The sequence below is a fragment of the Lepidochelys olivacea genome, assembly GCF_965140295.1.
Source record: "Lepidochelys olivacea isolate rLepOli2 genome assembly, chromosome: 2".
NCBI classification, from domain to species: domain Eukaryota; kingdom Metazoa; phylum Chordata; order Testudines; family Cheloniidae; genus Lepidochelys; species Lepidochelys olivacea.
The window spans coordinates 195,855,994-195,881,932 of NC_140412.1; the positions used below are offsets into that span (position 1 = coordinate 195,855,994).

Sequence of the window (25,939 nt, forward strand, 5' to 3'; positions counted from 1 at the left end):
GAATGATTTAACAGAAGTTTGAAAGAGAGTTTGCAAACGGCTAAACTGGAAGGGCAATTGTGGGTAATCTTCACTTCTGATTTCTTGCAAGCATACCGGGCTAAACAACACAAAGAGCACCCGCAGAGTTACTGCATGGGAAACAAATGAATACTAATACTTTTCAGGGCGAGGGGAAGAGGAGAGGAGGTTTGGTGGGTGGAGGAGGAGGGGAGCAGTTGATTCTCTATATGTCACTATGGATATGGTGGAAAAGTGTTATTAAGCAGGAAATTTTAGTGTTTCCTAAAGGCGGTCACATTCTGGATTAATCTAAACTCGTCTGGAAGCTGGGTCCCCTCAACTCAGAGTGCTTTGTCCTCAGCTTTCATGTGCTTTATTCTGGGTTTTGTTTTGTTCCAGAGTAGCACAGTTGTCTTGGTGGCTTGTAGACCTAGCTGTGTTCTTTAATGTATCTGGGACCTTATTAATTTGCTGCTTTGAAGATGAGGACTAAGACAATAAAGTGCCAGTAGAAGTGGAGAAAATAGGGTCCAGGCTGAAACATGGCAATCGTGTGAGATAGATGGGGAGAGGATAGGCTTGACCACAGTCATCCAACACATTTTTAAAATGGCCTAAGCCCTAACTACACTAATGCTTAAAAATGTGAGAGCTAAAATGTATTAGGTCAATTTTAAAAATGCATTCTCTATTTTTCCTAGTCTAGGCACAGCCTTAATAGAACCACAGTGGAGAACCAGATACACAGTTGGGTATCATCAGCATATTGATGACTTGGAGTCCATAATTTATCTTCTATCTGAATGGTCTCCTATTGAAGAGAAGGGGGAGGTACAGAACCCTTTGGGAATCCACAGGTGTCATTTGAAGGAGGCTGATTTCTCTTTAAGCTCCTTCTTCTGAAGGAACAAAAAATTCTTTATGTACTAAGAGATCACAGTCTCTAAAGGCACAATTAGTCTAGTAATTGGTGTTACTTTAATCCCTGTCAGAACAGACACATCTCTACGTTCTGACAGTCCTTAAAGAGAGCTCTGATTCCTCTTTCAGTGCTACTGTGCTATTAAAATTAATTTGTTTCCTCTCTGACCATACTTAAAGTTTTGTTAAAGAATTCTGTGCCTTTTATGATAAATTGCATGCCCATGGGGAGGGGAGAGAACTTTGGGCTGACATTCAGCATTAAATGTAAATTAAATCTGAATCGACCTTTTGCTTAAAATAGAACAAGTCATTTAAATTACTACCCTTGAGGGAATCAGCTGGCTACACTATAGAATCGTAGACACCCCTGTCAAACAAACAAAACCGCAACACAAAAGTGTTCTGTTTTTTGTCTTCTCTTGTGGTGTAAATACTTAGCGCACTGCTAGAATCTGTGCATCTGCCGCTGACTATCCCTCAGATTTCCATCATGGTAATATGCAGGAAAGAAGATTTAAGATCCTGTGCAGGGGTGGATATAAGCTCCTGATTCAGTGGGTGCACTGAACTGCTGAGGGGTCACCCACCATCTGCAGCACCCGCCCCCCCCAGCACCACAACCCTAATCACAGCCCAATGTGGAGGGGAGGCACTGACCATGTAGCTGAGCTAGGGCCACGCTCCTTGTTTTAGGCATTGCAAGCTGGCATCCACCATGACAGAGAGGTGGTTGGGCCAAATATGAGTAGCACTGTGACCCTATGTGCCAGGTAGCAATACCTGGAGCAGGAAGCCAGGCCCAGCCGCATATGACAGGAGCTGCTACTGCAGGGTGAGTGCAGGACGGGCTCCCTCTCCGAACATGCCTAAGAAGTATATGTTTGCCTGTTTTTGCACCCTTGGTTTCGTGAGTTCTGTGGGTGCAGGTGAAACCATGATCCCCGTTAAAGCCGTCCCTGGATCAACGTGAAGGGTGCGATGTGTATACCTCTCAATATCAGTGTTCAGCAGTGATTTGAAAAAGTCTAAGATGCTGGTTGTCATGCTGGAGAGGCTGTTGAGGAGTCCTTTTCACAGATTATAAAGCCACAGCTTCACTTTCAGCTCTTTTCTGGGAACATCCTCAAGCTGCTGAATCTCTTCGGCTGGTGGTAGTGGCCCTGTTAATTTGTCATTGTTGTCTAGCGGGCTTAGGAAGCCCAGTGTTATCTTAATGTGGATAAAGGATTGATGGTGTATGGTAGAGTGTTTCCTAAATGCAAATCAATCTGTTTGTTTGACTGTGTGCTTGGATTTTATAGAAAAATGGGCATGGAGCCCTTTGCACAAACCATCTGAGACTTACAGTGGGGTTTCTGTTCTATATAGGTTCTTATACCACCCTTACAACCATAGAAGCACCTTCTAGCCATGCATTAAGATCTGGTACGTGCAGAGTGTGTTCTTGTATTTTAGACATTCATAAAGAGAATATTGATTATAAAAGTTTTATAGGATGAGAATGTTCCCTTTGTTCCAAATCCTTTGCCTCCACTGAACATTTTTGAGGGATGTATTAAATTCTGGACTTGAGATTTTGTACCAATTTGTAACTAGATTGAGGCTCTTCCTTTTAGCCTGTCAGCCTCCAGAATTTGAGGATTGTAAATCTGTGTTCCTTTCATCTAGTAAAATAAATTATTGCATATCTGGAGATCCTTATGTTAGACAGCTTACTGATGGTTATTTGTTTTCTGTTGTTTACTATGTCGCTTTTTTCCCCACGTGCAGCCTGAGCTAGTTGTAGGTATATTTAATTCTGCAAAAGGGATTATTCTCCTGGATTTTAACTTGCCCATTTCATCTTCTCCTTTTCTATTCTTGATGTGGTTTTTTGAAGTGAGGATATCCTTTTTATGTGACTATGTAGTGAAGCACATTATCTAACAAAATACCCAGTATCAACTGTATTCAGCTAGCTACAGAGGGTTTGTGGCTGGTAAGAGATCCTTTAGATGTACTGGTTAAATATTGAACAACAGAATCTTCAGTTTGTTATGTACTTATGTTCACTTTGAGTTTTTTCAACCTCTGTTCATATATTTTCTGCGCCTAACCACTTTTTTTGTTGTTGCAAGACTACAGGTGCTAGCCAAATTCCACTTTGGATAATTGCATTCTGCCTACCTAAACTGTCACTTTGTGGTTTGTACTGAAAGAGGCAGTCTTCATTCCCTGTCCTGAACTGGGTTGACTTTTGTGCACTAGTTGGTAAACAACTTTAAGATCTTTGGCTGAAATGAAAAGATGTTATTTCAATTTATTATATGTTTTTAAAACAGAGTAAAATAAATCTGTCATGAAAATAAACCAGAATGCACTCCTTTTATCATTGAGACCTCTTTTTTTGCAGAAATACAAGCTGGACTTGCAGTTAATTTAGTTTCTGTTCAGTCTCCAGTAGACCGTAGACTATATCCCTCATATAATAGTTAAAAATGTTGATCGTCCTTTGAAAAAAGGTACTGATGTGTATTAGAATTTAAATATATTGGCATTCATAGTGTGAACTAAGATATAGGAAATCTGTGTATAGCAAGCAGACTAGAGTCCTGAATTATTTCAATGTGCAAACTGCGATTCCGGTTGCAGTTAACTTTCACTTACTGTGGAATTGTCCTTTGGAAGGGACAAAACTTCACTGTGGGCCAAATGCAACAGTAAATGTGCTTTATGGAGGAGATCTAAAAGGAGTTCAGAGGGAAGGAATTTTCTTCCCTCTGCCTTCCAGCTTGGTTTAGAGCAATTATAAAGCCACCCTGCTGCTCAGCTAGGACTGCTGTGTGTGTGCACTGTTTTAGGTAGGGTTGCCAACTTTCTGACTGCCGAAAACTAAGCTCTCTTGCCTTGCCCCTTCTCTGAGGCCCCGCCCCACTCCATCTCCCCTCCCTCTGTTGCTTGCTTTCCCCCACACTTGCTCATTTTCACCGGGCTGGGGCAGGGGTTTGGGGTGCAGCAGGGGGCTCCGTGCTGGGGTGGGTGGGACCGAGGAGTTCGGAGTGTGGGAGGGTGTGCCGGGCTGGAGCAGAGGGTTGTGGGGCTTGAGGGCTCTGGCTGGTGGCGCAGGCTCCAGGGTGGGGTTAGAAAAGAGGGATTCAGAGTGTGTGAGGGGGCCAGGGGTAGGGGTGGGAGGGGAGGGCTCAGGCTGGGGGTGCGGGCTCTGAGCTGGGGCTGAGGGGTTCGGGGTGCAAGAGGGGGATCAGGGCTGGGGGAGGGGGTTGGGGTGCGGGAGGGGGTGAGGAGTGCAGGGTCCAGATGGTGCTCACCTCAGGTGGCTCCCACAAGCGGCTGGCATGTCCCTGTGGCCCCTAGGCTTCTGGGAGCCATGCAGAGCCAGGGCAGGCAGTGAGCCTGCCTTAGCCCTGCTGCACCGCCAACTGGACTTTTAGCAGCCTGGTCAGTGGTGCTGTCCAGAGCTGCCAGGGTCCCTTTATCAATAGGGCATTCCGGTCAAAAACCGGATGCGTGGCAGTCCTAGTTTTAGGCCTATGGATCCCTATAGGGATGGACCCACTGGCCACTGTCAAACCCATCCTAAACATCCTTTGGACATCATCCCAGCATCTTCTGAGTGCACAGTCTCTGTGCAGTCTTTGTTTCTTCCTGCACCCCCCAGCCCTCCCCCACATTTTGTGCACAGCAACATTTGCCCCCAAGAGAAACCATTATCCATGTTTAGGCATCTTTCCTGTTGCTGGTCTGAGGTTTCAGCATTAATCACACCTCTCTGTCAAATCAGGTTTTTATTGTGGCAGGGGCTGTAAGCAGTCAGTGTTTGCAGCCGTTAGAGGTGGGTGTCCCATGTGCATGGTATCATTTTTTTTATAGGACATTGACAATTATCTTATCTGTTTAGGCTGTAACCAATTTTGGGCAGACACTCTCTTACACAGCAGGGCTTCAGTCTCTACTGGGGCCTCTAGGTGCTAGTGTAGTACAGATAATAGATTAAAAACAATATTAAAACTGTGACTCCTTATATCTTTTAGCAACTAATCAAGGTACAGGAAATAGAAATACAAAGGACACACATTCTGTTGAATTAAAAATCTATGTTTTAGGTGATGGACTTGTCGAGGCTCTGGAATGCTTTTCAGTGCTTTGCACTTGACTTAAATCTTTGTATTTGATACTCTGAGATCAGCTAAACAATAAGTACATGGTGCTAACATGTCCAGTAATGGAACGAGAACAGGAGGTTTGTGAGGAACATGTGCTGTATTACAGAGAGAGGTGCTTTTCTCTCTGCAGCACAGACATTGGAGGATTTCTTAATGCACTTTGCTTTTTCCATTATACATGAGTAAATCCTTTTTGTGCCGCATAGTGCAGTAAATGCCCCTAGCCTGTAATATGCTGTAATGACTTGTATGGCTGAATTAATCTGTGGGCAAAGATTCTACTTGTTAATCCTTTCACTATCAGACAATCCCAAAAATGACATCGGAGATAATCAATTGGAAATTCCCAGGTGAAGTATACTTAAGGATTATATGTACAATTACACTAAAAGTAGAATTAAATGACAGTAAACTGCTGCAGGAGCAGTGATAGAAAATGACTTACACTAATCTATCTAATCTTGATTTTAGAGCTCTCTGCACCAGTTACTGTGCTAGCAAACAAAATCCATTGTAAACCTGTTCATGTAAATGTTTTTTTACTGAGAGCAAATTTAAGCCAAAGCCTTCACATTTTATTTGGTGCCCCTAAATTCTATGTATGACACATTTTATGAGGATAATATCTTTACTTATGACAAAGGCCATGAAGTTTCATTAAAAAATCTGAACCCAATTCTGAACCAATACCCATCCCCAAATGCCATAATTGCAAGTGGAATTCAGTCAGTGTAAGAAGTTACAGAATATAAAGACTCAAATAATACCTATACTGTAAGATTTGAAAAATAAATTAAAACCCATTGAGCAAAAATTAACAAAAATACCAACACTAACTTTATTTCAATGTTGTGTATTAACTTAATTGATTTACGTTTTGTGCTGTCATCCATGTTCCTCTGTATATTATAGGCAGCATAGGTAGCATTGCCTATTAAGATTTCCCATCACTTCCCATTATCGGACCATCTTTTCACCTTTTCATAGCTTTGCCAAACTTTACCAGTTTAGGCTGAAATTTTTATGCCAGATGTCTTCCTCACATTGTGTTTTTGTATTTTTTTTTTTTTTTTTTTAATTTCAGCCAAAACAGTTCTGATGTTTCTGAGAGTGAAGCTAAGGGGAAAATATGTTGTTTTTTCCTCGTTACAAAATTCAGTTGACTTTCTTTGAAAAACTCTATCTGGGCAAAGAGACTGGGAGGTGGTGCTGGGGGAGGGGTGTGAGGTGAGACTAGGATATTTTAGGCAAGGAGACTGGGGCTGGGATGAGAAGCCTGAGAATGGGGGTAGGGAAGAGACCAGTGGCACCAACTGAGGGGGCAGAGGGGAGAAGTTCCAACAGCCCCAGTTCCCCAAAGTTTTTGCACTTACTCAAAGTTCCACAGGCCACAGAGCCCCAGGGGGCCATGACCTGACCACTTCTAAGAAGTAGTCCTGTATGAAATCAATATGGCTGTGTGGTTGTGACATCACTGAAATTTTTACCTGGATGCCCCTCTGTACAGATGAAGAGGCAGCCGGGCTGAATTTGAGTAAGGGGCATTGTGACTTGGTGCATGGGGTCACAATGCCACTCAAATTTGGCCTGGCCATCCCTCCATCCAGATGCAGTGGTTGCCAGGCCAAATGGTATTGCAGCCTGGTGCACGAGGAATCTGTTCCTATAGGGCGGAGTGCAGGGGAGTCTGCTGAGAAATCCTGGCATCACCAGCTCATTCTTTTGTGGGTAAGAGAGAGGGGAGACTCCCTGGCTGAGGGAGACCCAGCCTTGCCAATGACCAGTTTGGTGTCAGTATAATGCCACATGATGGAATTTTTTTTCAGTTTGCTTTTAAAAAAATCCAACTAGGAAATTACACACAAAATTACATTTAAAGAACATTAACGTTGCAAAGTCAAGCATTCAAAAGTTAGGATATGCCAGAATTAAGGTGGTCTGTCCAACTTTTTTCTGTGTGTGGAATGAATGGTGGCTTGAATAAAGTTTAAAACCTTTGGGTGTATTTCTTCCCCCTCTTACTGCATTCAGTCTACCCCATCATTGCCTCTTTTGTCCCTCCTTGTTCATTTGATATCTTGCATTTATTAGGGTCTCTCCTCCATAATTCATACTCTACTTCCCTCAAGTAAACTTTCCCGGGAAGCGAACATTCCAAATAGACCCACACATCAAGAAATTGCAGACAAAGGAGGTGGGCCATGGACTTTAACAGGAAAAGGCTGTGATTTTTTTTCTGTAAATGCTCTACTTTTGTTTCAATGGTAGGGTGGGCTACATTTTGGGTAGTTACATTTTAAGAGTTTAAGGTTGGACATCAAGAGCTAGACTTGATGGCATTGCTGAGAATGATGTTAGCGGTGTAAGGCTAGCTGAAAGTAGTAAGGCTTAGGGAGCATGAAGTCGATGGATTGTCACACTGGATAAGGGACCACGACAAACAATAAAAGGTATTTCCTCATCCCCCTTGTCAGACTGGCTAAGGGAGGCAGTTTCAGGCAGTGTGTGGGGAGAAAGAGGAGATTCAAGTAGAAGGGAGAGACAAATTGCTCATGAAGGACGGGAGATAGGCAGTGCAGTGTACAAGAGAGTAAAGCTTTTTAAAAAAAGATTATAGCTTTATTTAAAACAAATTTAAAATATTTAATCCAAAATGGGAAATAAACTTTCTATTAGACCTCTCCATTTTAATAAATCAAGGCTGAAAAATACTGCCAATAGGCTTAGAAAGGTATGAAAGACTATTCCTGATCCAAAGAGCTTAATTTAGATGAGACAATAGAAGTACTTTCTGCCTATTTCTGGAGGTTATCCAGATGTAAAGTTGATGAGGAAACCCTAGTGTTCTGGCTAACACTTTCCTGTGAAATAAAATGGGTTCTGCTACTCAAGCCTGTTGCTGAGAACTGTAGTGGCTGCGGTGCTTACCTAAAACACTGCACTGTCTCATCTGCATCTAGTTTATTATAAAGCACTTTGTGAAATTTGCACTATAAAAGGCACTGCATAGGTCCAAATTCTATTGTACTCACACTTTCTCCAGACCTTATCACACCTTCAGCATCAAAGACGGTTGTTTCAATTCTGTTCTTGTTTTTACACCTGTGATATTAGAGGCAGGATGAGCTTGCTACTCTAGGTTTCAGAGTAGCAGCCGTGTTCGTCTGTATTTGCAAAAAGAAAAGGAGTACCAGTGGCACCTTAGAGACTAACCAATTTATTTGAGCATAAGCTTTCGTGAGCTACAGCTCACTTCATCGGATGCATGTAGCTCACGAAAGCTTATGCTCAAATAAATTGGTTAGTCTCTAAGGTGCCATTAGTACTCCTTTTCTTTTTGCTATTCTAGGGCACTTTCTACAATTATAACAGGCAACCTGTGAACATGCCAGTGCAGGTTTCAACTTAACCTAGAAAGGGTAGAAATCTTTTCTTGGATCTTTATGAAGCTCTTTACTGGTCTTGCTTGTGGGTCATGAAATCTGTGGAGGCAGTGATTTGTGACTAGCTAAAGGAAGCGCATCCTTATAAGAAATGACTGCTGTTCACGCTGGAGACTGAGCAAGTTACTGTTTTCTTCTTTAGTATTCCTTAGGTTTAAAAAAAAAAAAAAGTTAGAGCTTTGGGGATTCCTCCCCTGACAAGGTCTTATTCAAGTAAGACATGTCCTTGCTATACTGATATACTATGTTTGCTTTTATATGGTCTGAATAACTGTTTTCCATTCCAAGAACGCCAGCTGCTGTTTTTTATGGGCATCTACTTTTGAAAAATTTGATTCTCAAAGCAAATCTGCCCACATCTAGAAGGAGATTTGTTTTCTTTGCTGGTGGCTGTGTCATCTTAGAAAATACATTTTTACAAAATACCTGTTGCGTGATATTGTATTAATTTTCTTGTTTGTCTAGATTAGCATAAAATACACTTTTATGATAAACAACGGGTGTTCGTCTCTAAGGTCTGTCTTTCTTTCTGTCTTTCTTTCTTTCTTTCGACAAGCCTGTAGGGCTTTTCTCTTTGATTATTTTTATTATCTCTTTGCTGCTGCTGCTGTCTTTTTTCCTCCTTGTTTGATGGCAAGTCTGATTAAAAATGTTTGAATTGAGTTCTTAAGGGCATACAATACTGAGAAGCATTTTTGTATATTAGAGTTTAGATTAAGCAATATCCTAATTTTACAACCTCTGCTTTTTCAAGTACTAATGGCAAAGAAGCTGTGAAATGTACAAAATTATACTGGATGGGGAAGTATAGGTATTCATGTTGGGTCAAAACAAAATAGAATTGATAGGTTAACTGGACAAGGATACACAGCATTGAAACAGATCAGATTTGATTTAGCTGGAGACTTCTGAGTTCAGGAATGTGCACAGTAGACTTTTTGCCACTCCACCTTTATAGAAATAACAGCAACACAAAATGCAATAGTGATGGAAAGGAATTCTGGCACAAGAACTGGGCAAGAGTGCGGCCTGGATGATAGCCGGTAGAAGTCTAACCCAGACAAGTCATAGATAACATTGGTAGGCTGAGAGAAGTAACCAGATTAAACCTTGCATCTGGTCAGTCCCCTTGATTGAGGGAGTACACCTGCTGTTTTTTTAGTTCAGATTTCCATTTTGGGGGTCTTGCGAGATCCTTTACAGCTTGTGGATATATAGGTAGCAGATGTGATCGATTTGCTTTCTTTCTCCACTTGTACTTGGTGAAGAAGGTGTGACCTGCCCAAAGACCTCACCACTGCTACCCATGTCTTTATCAATTTGAGATTAGACTACTGTAGCACACTAGGATGGGGTGAACACAGCCTCAGACCTTGGAGGGCTAAGAGTTTATCTGGGGGATCCCAAGGTGTGCGTGTCAGAGGGCAATGTCGCCTGTCACTCCCAAAGAGTCCCATGAGCGTGAATTCCCCCTTCCCAGGCTCTGAGGTCCCCTCAAGGGCCTGGCATTTTTGCGGGGTGGGGGAGGTAGAAGCTGGGATCCCTGATCTGCTGGTCCCTATGGTGAGACCTCTCTACTTCTCTCACTGCACTTTGCTGGCATTAGGCCTTCCCCAAGATCATGGAGTTATTAGCTCAGCATCCCCTCCACTCAGAACAGCAGCAGCTTCCCCCTGCAGGCCTACTGTTGCCCACTGGGTGGTGGTGGTGGAGGATCAGCACCTGTCTGAAGGGATGAATTGTGGAAGGTCTGGAGGGAATGAGTGGGGGCAGCCATTATTGAAAGGAATGCTTACAGGGAGCGTGGGAAGGAGGGATGCCTATTTGGCTCTGCCTTGAAAACACTCAGAAATACAAGCCTGTGCAGAATGTGGCTGCCTGCTTATGAAATGGTGCTTCATGTCAGGAGTACATTACCAGTGCTCTGTAGTCTGCACTGGCTGCCTATTGGATTGTGGGTGGAGATTAAAAGTGATTTTTAATCTATAAAGTTCCAAATGGTTTAGGATTTTACTTTCTCAGAAATGGCATCTTTCCTGATGTGATACTGCTACAGCTGCAGTCAGCAGCAGCTTTTGACTGTACAGCTGCTGTTTGAACAGGGAAGGTCTGGCAACTGGTTGCTTTCTGTGAGGAGACTGGACTCAAAAATTTACACTCTCCCTCAGTCCATCTGAGTCCAAATTTGACCACAAGACTACATTGCAAGGCCCATTTCTTTTCACATGGCAACTGGTAGAGGGCATATTTGATTAAATGGGAGAAGTGGTTGGTCTTGTTGTAGAACAACTTGGTATGGAAGGGTTGAAATATACAGATCTTCTTACTGAGGATTTTAGTGTCCCTTGAGTGTGTGAAGTTTGTAAAAAAATCCCTAGGTCATGGATAGTTTCTTCTAAAAAGAAAACTCAAATAACTACTGTATTTATGAATTCCCACAAATTTTTCTTTGAAGAATTGCACAAATAACATCAATTACATTGAAGCATAGAAGATATGCTGCTTATGTCTCATACCAGATATATATACCTTCTCCACCCCTCATAAGAATCACAACTTTTCCTTGTTGAATTCTTTCCCTCACCACCTCTGTCTCACTTTTATGTTACTGTATGTCTTCACTATTAATTGTGATCACTTTAGGTCGGAGTTAAACCACGTTGTCAGTATAGGTAAGAAAAGCTTGCACTTTCTGTACTTGTTCTGTGCGTAAAAGACTTGAGTCCAAGAGCAGTCAGTGATGCATATTTCATGAATACTTAATTTCCCTGTTTAAAGAAAATGTCAAAACATTTTCATTAACACTTTTGTTAATATCTAGATATTGAAAGTCTAACTTTGAATCTTTGCCTTCTGGTGTTAGGTAGTCTCCTTTTGCAGGAAAGGAAGAGATTGGAAACTACATATATGCTTTGATGATATGTTTATTTTTCTTTGAATGCCTAATCTGTACATGCCAGCCTGTCTTCATGACTAGAAATATTAAAATTTACAGCTTTGGTATCAAACCACACTTTTAAAATATGGGCTGCTCCTTACGAGTAAATCCACAAAGAGATTTTGTAAAAAATTAACTTTTTATATAAAGCTTTATAATTTCAGCAAAATTACAAAACATGGAAATTTTGTCCACATAATGTTCAAGGTTTAAGAATTCACAGGATTATTTTCTGAAGAATTTATTGGCTTGTCTTGAAGCACTCAAATTACCAAATGGGAATAACAAACTCAACAGGAAAAAAGAACAATCTAGATATGTCATAAACATTTCATTTATAAGGAAATTCTCTCAAATGTTAGAATATAATGTAGAAGTATCAAAAATAAAACTATCACCTGTATTTGGCTGGAAATGGAACTTAAGGAAATATTCTAATGACTGAAACTTCACCCAAAGGACTATCTGAAAAAAAATAAACTTTTATCTTGTGACATTGTCACCATATGTGTCATGCATGACTCACTCATGCTCGCAAAATGAACCTAGAGTTACAGTTAAAGTTTTAGTGGAAAAAGTAATGCTAGATGCTTAGAAATTGGGTAACAAATTTTATTTAAATAGGAAAATGTTTGTATTTGGAGAAGAGTCACATAAATCAGAACTGAATAAAAGCAATTAATTATAAGAAGCTAAAAACCTATATTTTCAGGAATTTCAGTTATTTGAATTAGACTTCATGAATATTTTCATATGCTCAAGTTGGACCTGGTTCCTCTTATGCCTGTGTGAATCCTCTGGTGGATTTCTAATTTACTTTGGTATAAGTAAGAGGAAAATCAGGCTCTCTGTCTTTAACCAAGATTCCAACGACAGATTCCATGTCACGATTCTTTGTAAATAGTAACTTAATTTTTTTAATTGCAATTTCCCCCACCCCAGTTAGTCTGTTGACTGCTTAATGTTAACTATTTTTTAAAAGGTCAAGTTTAATTTTGACTCTCATATAGCAAGCCTAGCATGTTATGATTAAGCTCCTGGAAACAAATTTTATAAAGAAACTGTTAAGGGTAGCTTTTTTACTATTTAGTTTTGAAAAATAATCTTTCTGCTGAAAAATTGCTCCCTTATTGGGTACGGCAAATGGAGTATGTGGTGATATGGACAATCAGCCCCTGCATATCACTGGAGTTTGAAATATATCAATTGAGTCAAATACCTTACTCCACGGCCTCCTTTAGGAGGTCTTTTTATAGTAAGGCAGGATGTGTGGGCTGTGAAAACTTTGCTCTAGACCTGTAGCCTCCATAAGCCCATGATTAAAGCTATGATTTAGGCATGGGTATTTTTAGTAAAAGTCACGAACCAGTCATGCGCAATAACGAAAATGTCGTGGCCAGTGACCTGTCTCTGACTTTTACTAAAAATACCCATGCTTAAATCTTAGGTGCTAGGGGGCGTGGAGAGTGCTCCAGTGGACGCTGCTGCTGGGCGGGGTACTCCGGTGGTTGTTGCTGCTCCTGGGGGTGGGGAGTAACCCAGGACCTGGCTGCTGCTGCCACTCTTGGGGGGGCGGGAATGGCCCGGGACCACACTGCTGCTGCTCCGGGAGGCCTGTGGCCCCGCCGCCACCACAGCGGATGTGGGGTGGCCCAGGGCCCTGCTGTGGCTACCAGACCGCAGCTCCCGGGCAGTGCCTGGGACCAGTTGCGTTGCCTGGCCAGAGCAGCTGCCGGTGCCGCTGGACCCAGGGCCGCCCCAGCTGCTCTGGCCACCCTGGGGTCAGCCCGCTGCAGCTGCGGAAGTCATGGAGGTTCTGGAAAGTCATGGAATCCGTGACTTCCATGACCTCTGTGAAAGACTTGCAGCCTCGTCGATGATGGTAAAAGTTCCAGAGTCCCATTTTCAAAAGTGACTTGGGCACTTGAAAGCTGATGTCTCATTGAAAGTGCATGACCAAGTCTGCTGTAAAGTGAGATTTAGGTTCCTAAATCAAACCTCTGAACTGGTGAAAGTCACTGGCTAAGCACCTGGAACCAGACTTTGTTGAAGTGCTAAACCTGCATTTGACAGCAGTAGCCTCTTCTCTAGGTGCAGAGAATATTTTCATTTCAGTTTATACAACTAGTTCAGTGATACTTTCAAAGTTAAGAAACCAATTGAGAGTTGAAAAAGCAGGAAAGCTTGTTTTTTCTCTTCCAATCTATAAATAACAAGTAGGTGTAAGGTTTCAGAGTCGTAGCCGTGTTAGTCTGTATCAGCAAAAAAACCCCCGAGGAGTACTTGTGGCACCTTAGAGAGAGAAAAATTTATTTGGGCGTAAGCTTTCGTGGGCTAAAACCCACTTCTTCGGATACATGCAGTGGAAAATACAGTCGGAAGATATATATACACAGAAAACATGAAAAAATGGGTGTTGCCATACCAACTGTAATGAGACCAATTAATTAAGGCGGGCTATTATCAGCAGGAGGGGAAAAAACCCTTTTGTAGTGATAATCAGGATGGCCCATTTCGAACAGTTGACAAGAAGGTGTGAGTAACAGTAGGGGGAAAAATTAGCATGGGGAAATAGTTTTTACTTTGTGTAATGACCCATCCACTTCCAGTCTTTATTCAAGCCTAATTTAATGGTGTCCAGTTTGCAAATTAATTCCAATTCTGCAGTTTCTTGTTGAAGTCTGTTTTTGAAATTTTTTTGTTGAAGAATTGCCACTTTTAGGTCTGAAATTGAGTGACCAAGAAGGCTGAAGTGTTCTCCGACTGGTTTTTGAATGTTATAATTCTTGATCTCTGATTTGTGTCCATTTATTCTTTTGCGTAGAGAGCTACTAGTTCTAGATCTTGAAGGACATGGTGACCAGAAACAATCAGTTCATTTTACTAACTACAGATAAAGAGTTCAGATAAATATATAAATTATATATATAAAACCTGTTCTGATAAACTTTTTTCTTATGCATCCAGCACACTGACGGTCATTTTATTTAATTAAAAAAGTCTGGTTTTGTTCATTTTTAATTTATTTGCATTTATCTCCAAATGAAGCTTGACACAATTAACCATCATCCAGTAAATGAAAATTGTGACTGATGCATTTCTTAAAGATACTAAAAAAAGAGTAAAATTTAGGTATCTGTACAAACGTAAATCAAGCTATCTAATTTGTTAAATAAACCTGTCCTTCAGGTTAACAAAAAGAAGCACCAAATTTAGTGTAAAGAGTATATTTGGTTGCAAATCAACATGTTTTAATGGTTACCAACCGATGAGAGTCAACCTTTCTTTAGGAAAATAACTAAAAAGTACAAATGCAAAAAGTGATTTAAATCAATCATTTAGTTTAAGGTTTTCTGTTTACTGATTTAAATCATGATTAAAATCAGTGATTTAAATCACTCCTACTCTGATAGGAGAGTTGTACTCCCTGGAAGGTGTTAGTAATACTTACCGTCACTTGTGGCTGTAGTATGGATTTGAGGTGTGGGACACTGTCTTCATAGTCAGTTTTTTTTTATTTTGAGAGGTAATTTTAGTTTGTGATTAGTCTTTCTGGATTTTTTTTCCTTTAGCACCCACTGACAAGCTAGTTTCTATATGAGACCATTTACTAAATTGATCCTTCTGAACAAGCTGCACCTGAGACTCAAATGATAGGTTAGCTCACTCAACTCACTGTCAATAAGGGGACAGTGTATTGATGGATATTATCTCATCATGCACATGCTGCAGTTGGTAACGAATATGATTAAATGATTGGAAGGTATAAATACGGACAAGAAAAGAAGCTGACAAGTCACTCACAGAGATGCATATGCAATTAGTGACAAACCCACTGAGCAGTAATGGTTCATTGTTAATCAATGTGTCTAAAGGTGCTGTTAATATTACTTACTGTATGAAAAGGAATCTAATTCTGGCACTGACAGTGGTGACTGATGTATGGGACTAATTTCTCAGCTAATGTAAACTGGCATAGCTCTGGACTTCTAGCCAAGAATCTGGCCTGTGAGTTTTAATCGCTATTACATATGTAAGTGATGAATGCTGCTGGCAAACCTCTATTTTGAACAGAATGAAATTCAGAATGAAAAATTAGAGATGTAAAAGACTATTTGTCTACACTGAATTTAAGGTTTACTGATTGAGGCTAGCTATGACCAGTTGATTCATCATTAAACATGGCAGTCCTTGCCTACACTGAATGCTAAATTGTGTTTAACATTGTAATTAAACAAGATGTAATTTCCCACTTTGAGTAATTTAGTCCAGCCTTCTCCATGAGTGAGTGTTCACTACAGTATATATTCTAGTGCATTTCCCAATCTAGTTTTAAATGTGGAAGCCTCATCCCTTGGGAAATTAATTAAAATCCTAATATATTTTACTGTACAGGAATCATGATCATTAACCTAAACTTTGCTTCTGTTAGTTTCATCCCATTGCTCCTGCTTATATTCCCTTGTGCCATACTAAATTTTCTTCATACTTACCATTTATACTTTTCAAATATTTGTTCTTCTTTTCTTTCCTCACTCACTACTCGGCTAAATCGTACATATTTAGCTCTTTTGTCTCATCTCATAAGTCAGTCCTTCAGCCCCCTTAATAATTTTATGTCCTCCTTGGAATTTTTCTCGTTTGTCTATATCTTTCCAGTAAAGAAGTACCTAGAAGAACTGAAGATAGTGGTTCAGGTGTAGCAATGACAGTTGTCTCCTTACTTTAATATGAAGCCTCAGCATATATAGCCTTAAATGTGCATTGCCCTTATTTTGTCACCATATTGTACTGCCAAAAAAAAAAGTGAAGCCCCCTGTCACGGTTCATCATACAATTACCCAATTTATTCCAAAGACATTTGCCTATACAGTTTGGGAGTCCATATTTGAAAACTTGGTCTTGAAACTGATTACTTCAAAAGAACTAACCACCTATAAAATTCAGTTATGAGACTGTCATCAGAATTTGAAAAATCCAAATTTGTTGAGAGATTTTTTTAATGGAGTGGAGGATTAATGAGGTTTTTCCTCATATAGAAAATCTGTCATTGGCTATATGGATTTTATTTACGGACCTATGGAAGTGCACTCTTCCTGATTATTATTTTTTTTTTTTTTTGTAGACAGTCTACTTATTTGAAGGAATTTTTACTTACTGATTTCATCTCTTAGAAAGGGAATTGATGTTTCTTGACAAAGTCCATTAGTTAAAACATCAATTCCCTGTCTTAACAGATGACCTCTCTAAATGAAACAATCCCCTTTTTAATTAAATTGACTGTTTTAAAAATGATTCTCCTTCAGAAGAGTGCATTTTCATAAGTCTCCTACAATTGAACCTAAAAGATATTAATATTGAGGGAGGCCTAAAAAGTATTTGGTTACTTTGAAATTAAATATTTAAGCTTTAAACCTCAATTAGGACTGCTAGAAATAACCAGGTATTTTTCACGTATCATCTTCTAGAAATTTTTTGGGAAGCTAAGTTCTGTTTACTATCTCATCCCCACTATTGTAAGCTTTGGTTTGCCTTTTTTGAGTTAGGTTAGACCAGGGGTTGTCAAACTTCATTGCACTGAGACCCCTTTCTGACAACAAAAATTACTACACGACCCCATGAAGGGGGACCGAAGCCTGAGATCTCCTGAGCCCCGCTGCCCTGGGTTGTGGGGGACAAAGCTAAAGTCCAAGGGCTTCAGCCCCAGGTTGGGGGGGCCTGTAACCTGAGCCCTGCCACTCAGGGCTGAAGCCCCTGGCCCCGGTCGGTGGGGCTTGGGCCTTGGTCCCGGACCACACCAAGTCCAATGCCAGGCTTGGTGACCCCATCATTCACATACTGTACTGTAATTATTTAGAGGAGGTGCCATAATCTTCTGTGCTCAGCTGAATGGTTAATTCTTAGTTTTATACTCCATTGTGTGTGTTTGTTGGAAGATAAAGAATAAAAACCTGATTGGATATTAGTTAACATTTTATTGATGCAACATACTTTTGTTTTGTGGCTGTATGCGCACATGCCCTAGAATCTGGTTATACGGTGACAGCTTCACCAAGTACTTTTTTGGAGAAATTTTGTTTGTGCATTGATTGAAAAAGTCTTTTGTATGTTCAAGGCACTTAATAGGCAATTCACCTACACTTAGGAAACAGTATTTAAAGGATATGACTTATTGCACCAAAGAGGACTGCAGTTCACTTTCTGTAATGAAAATGGCAGCTGGCTGGCTGGGTTTTTAACCTTCATTGGCAAAGAATGAAAAGGAGTAGAAAACTAAAATATTTCCATGGCTGCATTACTGTTCACTCTAGATTAAAGGCTAATATTGACCCACTTTTTTTAGAGCAGTTTACAAAGTTAGGGGCTCTTCATTTTTACTGAAAACCGTAGTCTTTCTCCGCATATGTGGTGTGAGTAGGGGCAGGGGTGCTGGAAGAGGAGATGCTGCAGCACCCCCTGATGTGAAGTGGTTTCCATCATATAGAGGGTTTATAGTTTTGTTCAGTGGCTTTCAGCAGTCCCGCTATAAAAATTGTTCTAACGCCACTGAGGGGTTAATATTCTAAAAAAGAATTAGGGAAATGTTAGGGTTTTTTTTAAATATTAAGCATAATATACTAGTTTCACATGACATTGACAATTGTATTGATTATGGAAATCCTCTGTTATTTCTGCAGCGGCCGGTGCACCTGGCCCGGAGGCTGCCCGAGCAGCTCAAGCAGCCCCTGGGCCAGCTGCACCGGCCGCTGCTGGGGCAGTCTCGGGCCACTGTGTTCCCCTCCCCCAGCAGCAGCAGGAGTTTGGGTGGGGGGCTGGGGCGCGGGAAGGGTTGAGGGCTCTGGGTGGCGCTTACCTCGGTGGGTGGGCGGAGACATCCCTCAGCTCCTAGGTGGAGGCATGGCCAGGCAGCTCTGCACACTGCCTCTGCCTGCAGACATGGCACCCCCCCCATCTCCCATTGGCACGGTTAGCTGGCGCTCTTGGTGGAGACAGCACGCAGAGCTGCCTGGCCTCCTCTTTGTCTAGGAGTTAAGGGAGGAGGATGTCGTTGCTTCCAGGGAGGCACAGAGCCAGGCAGGGAGCCTGCTGGCCCCGCCAACCTCTTCTCCCCTCACCAGCGGGGGTCCTGGGCCACGTGCCGCCACTGCCCCCCCTCCAACACCCATGGTGGTCCCAGGCCTCCCCCCCCCGCCCAGCACCCACAGAACCCCCAGGCTCTTCTCCCTCCCCTCCCGATTTAGTCAGGAGTATATATAGTACAAGTCATAGACGAGTCACAGGCCGTGAATTTTTGTTTACTGTCCCTGACCTGTCCATTACTTTTTACTAAAAATACCCATGACTAAAACATAGCCTTAATTATGGACTGTACCTTCAAAGTTGCCCTTAAAAGTGTAGAATCCCAGGTTCAAAAATCTACTCATTCAGCTTAATGATATGCAAGGAAAGAATTCTTGTTCATTTAAAAAAAATACCCTAAATGAGTAGGCAAATATAATATTACAGTGTTGTACCATTGCACTAAATTGGAACAGAAACAGTAGCCAGTTGGTATTTGGTTAGTAACATTTTTGAATTTATGAAGAATAAAAATCTGAAAACTGTGTGTACCTAGAGGAATATATCGTTTTCAAAAGAAAAATAAAATTCTCAGTGTATTCTGTCAGTAATTTAATCTCTTGTCCAGTGTATCAGTAATTTTTCATTAACTGTTAAGGGTCACATGGCTGTCAGTATTCTATTAGCTGAAAGCTTAGTTACAGCTTTTTGGTGTCACTTGAGAGCTTGTTATCTACTAGTCTGTCAAATGAAAGATAAGTATATTCCTCCTGTGAGGCTGTTGTCTGCCCATGTGTGCTTGGGGAAACTTTAAAAAATAGAAGCAGAAAGCTGCCCCCTGGGATATCCTTCAGGAAACAGCAGCAACATCTTTCCAGTGGGAGTTATTTGCAGTTAAGCCCACAGATCTCAATGTCATGTGACTAGAAATGCAGGCAGCAGATTGACATCAGCACACTCTTTTAAACTCCGTTGAAATTAAAAAAAAAAAAAAAGGGGGGGGGGTTGGGAAGGGGAGGGGGAGGTTCTGTTGCCTGTTCTTAGTACTACTGATTCCAGCTCTAGCTTGTGCGCCATTAACCAAGCTAGCAGCAAGAGCAGCGGTACTGATAACGGTAGCACAGTACTCTTGATGAGGTCAAGCTGGATGAAAGGCAAGCCTGCTGTAGAAACGTCTACTGTAAGTTCTGAAGGTCCCTCCAGATGAAATTCAGTTATGTACATAACAGCATAGGGCTGCAGCATTCTGCATCTACTATATGCTTATGGAATTAGATCACGTATAGTAAGTGTTGTCAGATTATGTGCTAACATACTGAAACTGAACTTGTCAATCATGCATTAGTTGATTAGTGGTGGGTGGGTGGGTTATCCTGCTATACATTTTTCTGAGTGGAGAAAAGTGGTTGTTTTGCCCTTTCAAAAGCTTCCACAGTTGTTAAGGTTACAGCTCACCAGGTTTGGCATTATATAATGTTTTCTAGATGGAGTAGTTACAAAGAGCCTTTTTAATTGCTCTGTGTTCTAGTGGTGTTTCACCAGACGAAATTAACATAACTAATTTGAGTTCAGAGATTTTCTAGTAATGGTTTATATTGGAGGACAGCTGTTGAAACATGCATTCGATTATAAAAAAAAAAGAAAAAAACCTGATCCAAATCATGGAAACATCTATACAGAATAGTGACTAGCCTGTAGAATATTGGTAAATAAGTCTTGCTTTGTGTATGTTAATATTGTAAGTCACATGAGCATTTTTTGGCTCTAACATGATTATAGATGTTCTTCCGAGCAAATTGTTTTAAACCCCAATTCTGTGTACAATAAAAGAACAAGCAGAATGTCAGTTTTTTGTCTTTTGCTTGGAATGTTTAGACTTTGCTGTAAAAATCATCACAGCCTGTCTTTTATAATTCTTTAAAATTATTTATTGATTTGTGTAATAGAGCAACTGTTGCTGCCGCCGTGATATTCTTTCTTTACAAAATTAAATCTATATAAGACACAGCTACACACCAGAGTTAGCAGTAAAGAACCATTGGTGCTGCCTCAAGAAATGTGAACAACTGTCTTATAAATTTTTCAGCAATGTAAACAAACAAACAAAAAAAGAACTTGTAAAAGCAAACCCAAATAATTCATGTCCTGGCCCTGAAGCTTGTTAGACTCTGGCTCTGATGAACCACCAAGGGGAGTGAATTCCATATTAAAAGAATTGAGTTAAATAATTACCACCCAGATATAGTTAATTAATATATTGCAATTTAAGAGGCAAGAAAGTGTTATGTTTTTTTGCAGAATTTACTATACTCCTCCTCCCCCCCACCCCACCCCCTGCCATACGCACACACACACTCTCTGTATACTTTGGAGGGAAGTGGCATACTTTTTCTGTTTTTTTAATCCTTAATTGATATCTGGAAAATGGGCAGATGTACTATTGCTCCTCTGACTTGAACACAAACAAGCTAAATGTTGAACACCATGCCACGAATTCATAGCACTGCAATGAGCAGAAAAATTCACATTAATGTATATACGTCTGATTAGACTCCAATTTACCTCCATTACAGAAAGTTCTTGACTATAAGGGTCAAATTAGCACTGAAAAGCATTTTATTCAAAATTTACTTGATCCATGATTTCCAGAGTTGAGCAATTGGGATGAATGAGGGGATGAATCATGTGAAGGTAGTCCTTAATATTATGATTTCTTAAGATATTTATTTACATGAGTGGTTTAGTAAATTGAAACTCTCTTGAGGATACTGATTCTCAACCGTGCTTGTTACTTAATAGATAAAGAAAAGAACAAGCTTCTGGAGGGGAAGGCATTTTGCTTTTGTATACCTGTATCAGAACTTCTCACAATGTGCCCCTGTTGCTGACTGGAACTACTGCAGTACAAATATTATATAATAATTTATAAATTAATACTTGCTAATAATCACCATTGTTGCCACTGAAACATCAAAGTTGTGGTACAGCCTTAAGTGGATTTTTGTAAGGGGGCCCTCTGGGTGCTCTGTGCTATCCCCATTTTTAAGCATGCATAAGTACATGACATATGTTGCTACTTGTTTATCCGGTTGGTGATGCTTGGTGATTGTTTTCATTTTAGCATTCAGCTCCTGAGTTGATCCTGGTTGAAGATGAGATGACAGATACTGAAGATAATGAAGAGGAGGATTTAGGAGTCATGGAAGATCAGCGTAGCATAATTCTTCATCTCATCTCACAGCTCAAACTTGGCATGGATCTAACCAGGGTAGGCACATTACATCTATATATTTTTTTTTTAAGTTGCGCATTCTTTCTTACTAAATCAGTTCTTCCTCCCAGACTATTTTGTTTCAGATCCCAACCTATTCTGCAAACTCTTAACCAATAGTTTTCATAGATTTGCTTCTTTTTAAAAAGCGTGGTCCCATCCCGGGGCAGTATGGAGGGTGATCAGCTTGCTTAAGCAGGCTTTTCGTGTCAAATGACAGCCGCAGGAGCTGCAGACATGAAGGAGAGGAAAAGGTTGGTTTGTTTGTTTGTTTGTAGGCAGTGGTGGAGGAGCTTTACAGATTTGTATTTGTCTTAGAAAATTAGACTCTACTGTGGGCTTCAAAACAAGACCTCACATTCCATTTGGGACAGTGACAGTTTAATCCAAACAAATCTGGAATTGTGGTATAATGTTTCCACAGGGCAGCTCACAGTTTCATTTGACCAAATCTTTTAGTCCCATTATAGTCATCAGAAGCAGAATAGAGGCCATGATAAAATTTCTGTCTTGCTCTTTAAGGCCCTCATTTTGTAAACACTTACACACATGTCCTTAACTATGTTCATAGATGCTGGAACTAGTGGTGCTGGGGGTGCGGGAGCACCCCCTGATTTGAAGTGGTTTCCATCATACACAGGGTTTACAATGGCTGTCAGTCCACCCACTATAAAAAATTGTTCCAGCACCTATGACTGTGGTGTGAGTAGACTGATTGGACTTGGTATGATTGCTCATGTGAGTAAAGTTTCTCACATGCATAAATGTTTGCAAGGCCAGGGTCTTTATCGCCTTTTCTTACGATTCATTCAGGGCAAAATCTTACGTTCTTTGTACATTCAAAACACCCATGAAAGCAGTGGGTTTATTGGCTGTGCAAGAAATGCAGGATTAGGCCCATAGTCAGTTTCATTTCACCTGCTTCTAAAAAGACAATGTGAACACCGGGAGTTAAAGGCTTTCAATTTATGGAACAAGGAAGATGGGTTTAATTAGTACTTTGGTATCCGATACCTTTGGATCACATGAAAACTTCAGGCAATTTAGTATAACAAAATTATGGCTGGTCAGGACAAAACTACTCTTCTTGTTAGTCATATTACAAAAGATTACATTTGTGTATTCCTTTGTTCTGAAACCATTCAAATAAATGATATATATATTACTTTACATTATATATATATATAAATAAAGGAATCTTGTTGTAGAGGTGTCACCTGAGAGATTTTCTGTAAGCCCCTGCAGAGTTGGAAAATTTGTAGATAGTTTGAAAATGAGAGCTTCCTTCTGTTAATAATTTTGTATTCCACTCTCTAGTGATTTTATCTCTTGTGGATGCATAGGCATTGAGAGGATTTTTTTTTTCTTAATGGCATGGAGTGTGCTTACAGAAAGCTTTTTTGTTGTTCTTGCTGTTATCGTCAAAGAAGTGAAATAAGTAAAATGAATTTATTCTGACTTGTTTCCTCCACAAATAAAAGCAGTATGGGAAGATCAGAGAGTTGTGTCTGTATGGTAGAGTAATTATGAAAGAAAGCTCTTCTCAGGGGCATGTGGATATACAAAAAAGCTTTGCTTTGCTTTCCTTTTGTTCTTAGAAACCGAATGTTATTAATTTACTTTATATTATTTTTCTCTGAAATAAAGGATTTGCCCAGTGTGGTCCGTCTTCTCCTCATATACTTGCATATATACCTTCTTCTCCTAAAATGGTTGAAATAATAAGACAAAATAATATGAAAATGACAACTTCACGGTTAAACAGTCATTTAATCCATTGCAAAAATAATATCAGATACCCATACTGCCGGTAATGTTTGTTTGTGAGTGCAACCAAAGTTTCACCACTTCATTTCTGTATTACTTCTATTCTCATTTCTTAGAGGTGAGAGAAACACCCAGGCCTGCATACTATTTGTATTTTTGTTTGTTAGTTTTTGCATTCTTCAGCCTCTTAGGGCTCTTCAACTTTAGTGGTCTGGTAGAAATACTGTAACGTTTCTATCCTGAATTCAGAATGTTACACTAGATCTAGAAGCTTCATAGACCTTCACCATTAACACCTTCTATTTCGCAAACCATTTTCTAGTTTTGGTAACCTATGTGACTTTTATCACCCCACAAAAACACCTGAGGGGCAGTAAAACTATTTCAGTCTAATATATCAAACTATCTTTGAGCTTCTTCGAGATGGCGATGGGGGATTTCTTTTTAAATTTCCAGTCCCTTCGCTGTCTGTGTGCTGCCACACACAACCCCCAAATACAAAATAGTATGAATGAGAGGAACATTAAATTGAGTCTATAGCAAGTGAAACATTACTATCTTGTTTTCTGATCAATCACTTCTCATCCAATGTGAGAATCAAAAAACGTTTTTCCCCCCAAAGGATGATAATTTGTTAGGCTGTGAGTGTGGGTTGTTTGTTTTTTGTAGCAATGTAAATATTCCTAAGTGTGCAAAAATAAATAAATAAAGATCATAAGAATCTATACTCTGACCTTGATCTCCGATCACATTGACAGAGCATTACAGAGGACTATGTGAACTTTGGAGCACATGGATGAATGGCATCCGACCCTAATATTGGTAAATTGTGTGTGTATATAGATGTTTATGCTGAATGAAGAATAAGAAACTTGTTTAGCCACGTCAAGTTCATTTTTAGTGTGAATGATGCATGAATGCGAATAGTAAGAGTATCAGTAAGACCACTGTATTACCATGGCCTAAAAACCTTTTCTAACCATTTGGGAATTTTTAAAAAAGTACTGACTGGTTGGTTGGTTTTATTTATTTTTAAAAATTGTCTAGATTGCTGACTAATACAGGGAGGCAACCTTTAGCCTGTATAGAAACAAAGCCTAGTTTATTTGGTGACCGTACTTACTTCATTTTTAACCGTTCCTCTAAAAGTCAGATCCCAGATAACTTTGATACTGGTCAGCTTTTGGGTCTGCAGGAGCTAGCTGTGACAGAGAGGATGTTAAAATCAAAAGATGTTTGAAATTACTTCAGTTTAGTTTTAAGTGTTTTTGAATTTCTCAGTGCCTACTCCACCAGGGCTTTTTCTTCAGTTGCTTTCATAAAGTAGAAATTGTTGTACGATACATACGTGGCCAAAGAGTGCTCTTCTGAGCACTTAGTGGCAATTGCTCCTGAAAGACTTTATCATAAAATTCATGAGCCATATAAAAGAAAACAGCATCTTTTCCCTTTCCTAAGGACTGGTTTCTTATGTTGGCATATTAGCATTGGCTACATACAAACTGACTCAAGTTTCCTAAGGAGAGAATAGCAGCACTTTAATGTTGCAGAGGTGCTCGCTGCTGGAAGGAGATGTGCGGCCACATTTCATATTGAAGGATTATATTGCACTTGCTGTTTTGACTTGACATCACTGATTTCATCAGGTTTTGCTACAGCAGGCTCCTGCACTCACATGGACTTCCACCGCAATCAGAGGCGCCGCGTGTGGGTCCATGGCTCTGCATTAGTAGATCACAGCGTAGCACTGAGGCTTTAGCTGGATCAAGGTTTTTAGGCTGCACTTTAACGAGCTTTTTAAAGTAGATTTATTGTGCAAATAATTTTTTAAATTTGTTCATTCTTTGGCTTTTAATGAAATTACTATTAGCCTAATACTTTTTCTGTCCTGTAATTTGGATAGCTGTGTTATTGGTCACACGCATTCCATCAGACAGATCAATTGGGACAACTTTGGATACTATTCCTGAGGTGCCTGGTATCCTCTCCTCTCTTCCCAGTTTTTTTGCTATCCTAGAAGTAAATGGCTGACGACATATACAGCAACAAAGTCATGCCATAACCCAGAAGAGAAGAAATAAATCCATTCATCAGAAATGGACATGGTAGTTTATTTTCCCACGTTACAAAACTTTTTGCTTATTTTTCAAATTACATCTGGCTTGAAAGCTTAACACTGGGATGCAAATGTACCCTATTTTTACTCCCACAATGACGTCTTTGAATAGTAGAATGCTTCTGTCCATCTTAAAACAGTGAATTGTCAGGGAGTGGCTCTGTCAGATACTCCCTTCGCCCTTCAGTAGAATGGCAGCCCAACTCTCTTGCCTCACAGCAAAGTGGATAAGTATAAATCATGTTAATTAAAAAAACT

General features: G+C 40.2%; 1 protein-coding gene across 1 annotated transcript in view; it reads left to right on the plus strand.

Moving 5' to 3' along the window:
* The window catches only part of OSBPL10 (oxysterol binding protein like 10), a 182,560-nt gene that overhangs the window by 123,586 nt on the left and 33,035 nt on the right, over window positions 1-25,939 (plus strand). Inside the window, exon 7 of the mRNA XM_084620260.1 lies at window positions 21,649-21,795. Within this exon, the coding sequence (XP_084476386.1) occupies window positions 21,649-21,795 (147 nt within the window). The remainder of the gene's footprint in view (window positions 1-21,648; window positions 21,796-25,939) is intronic.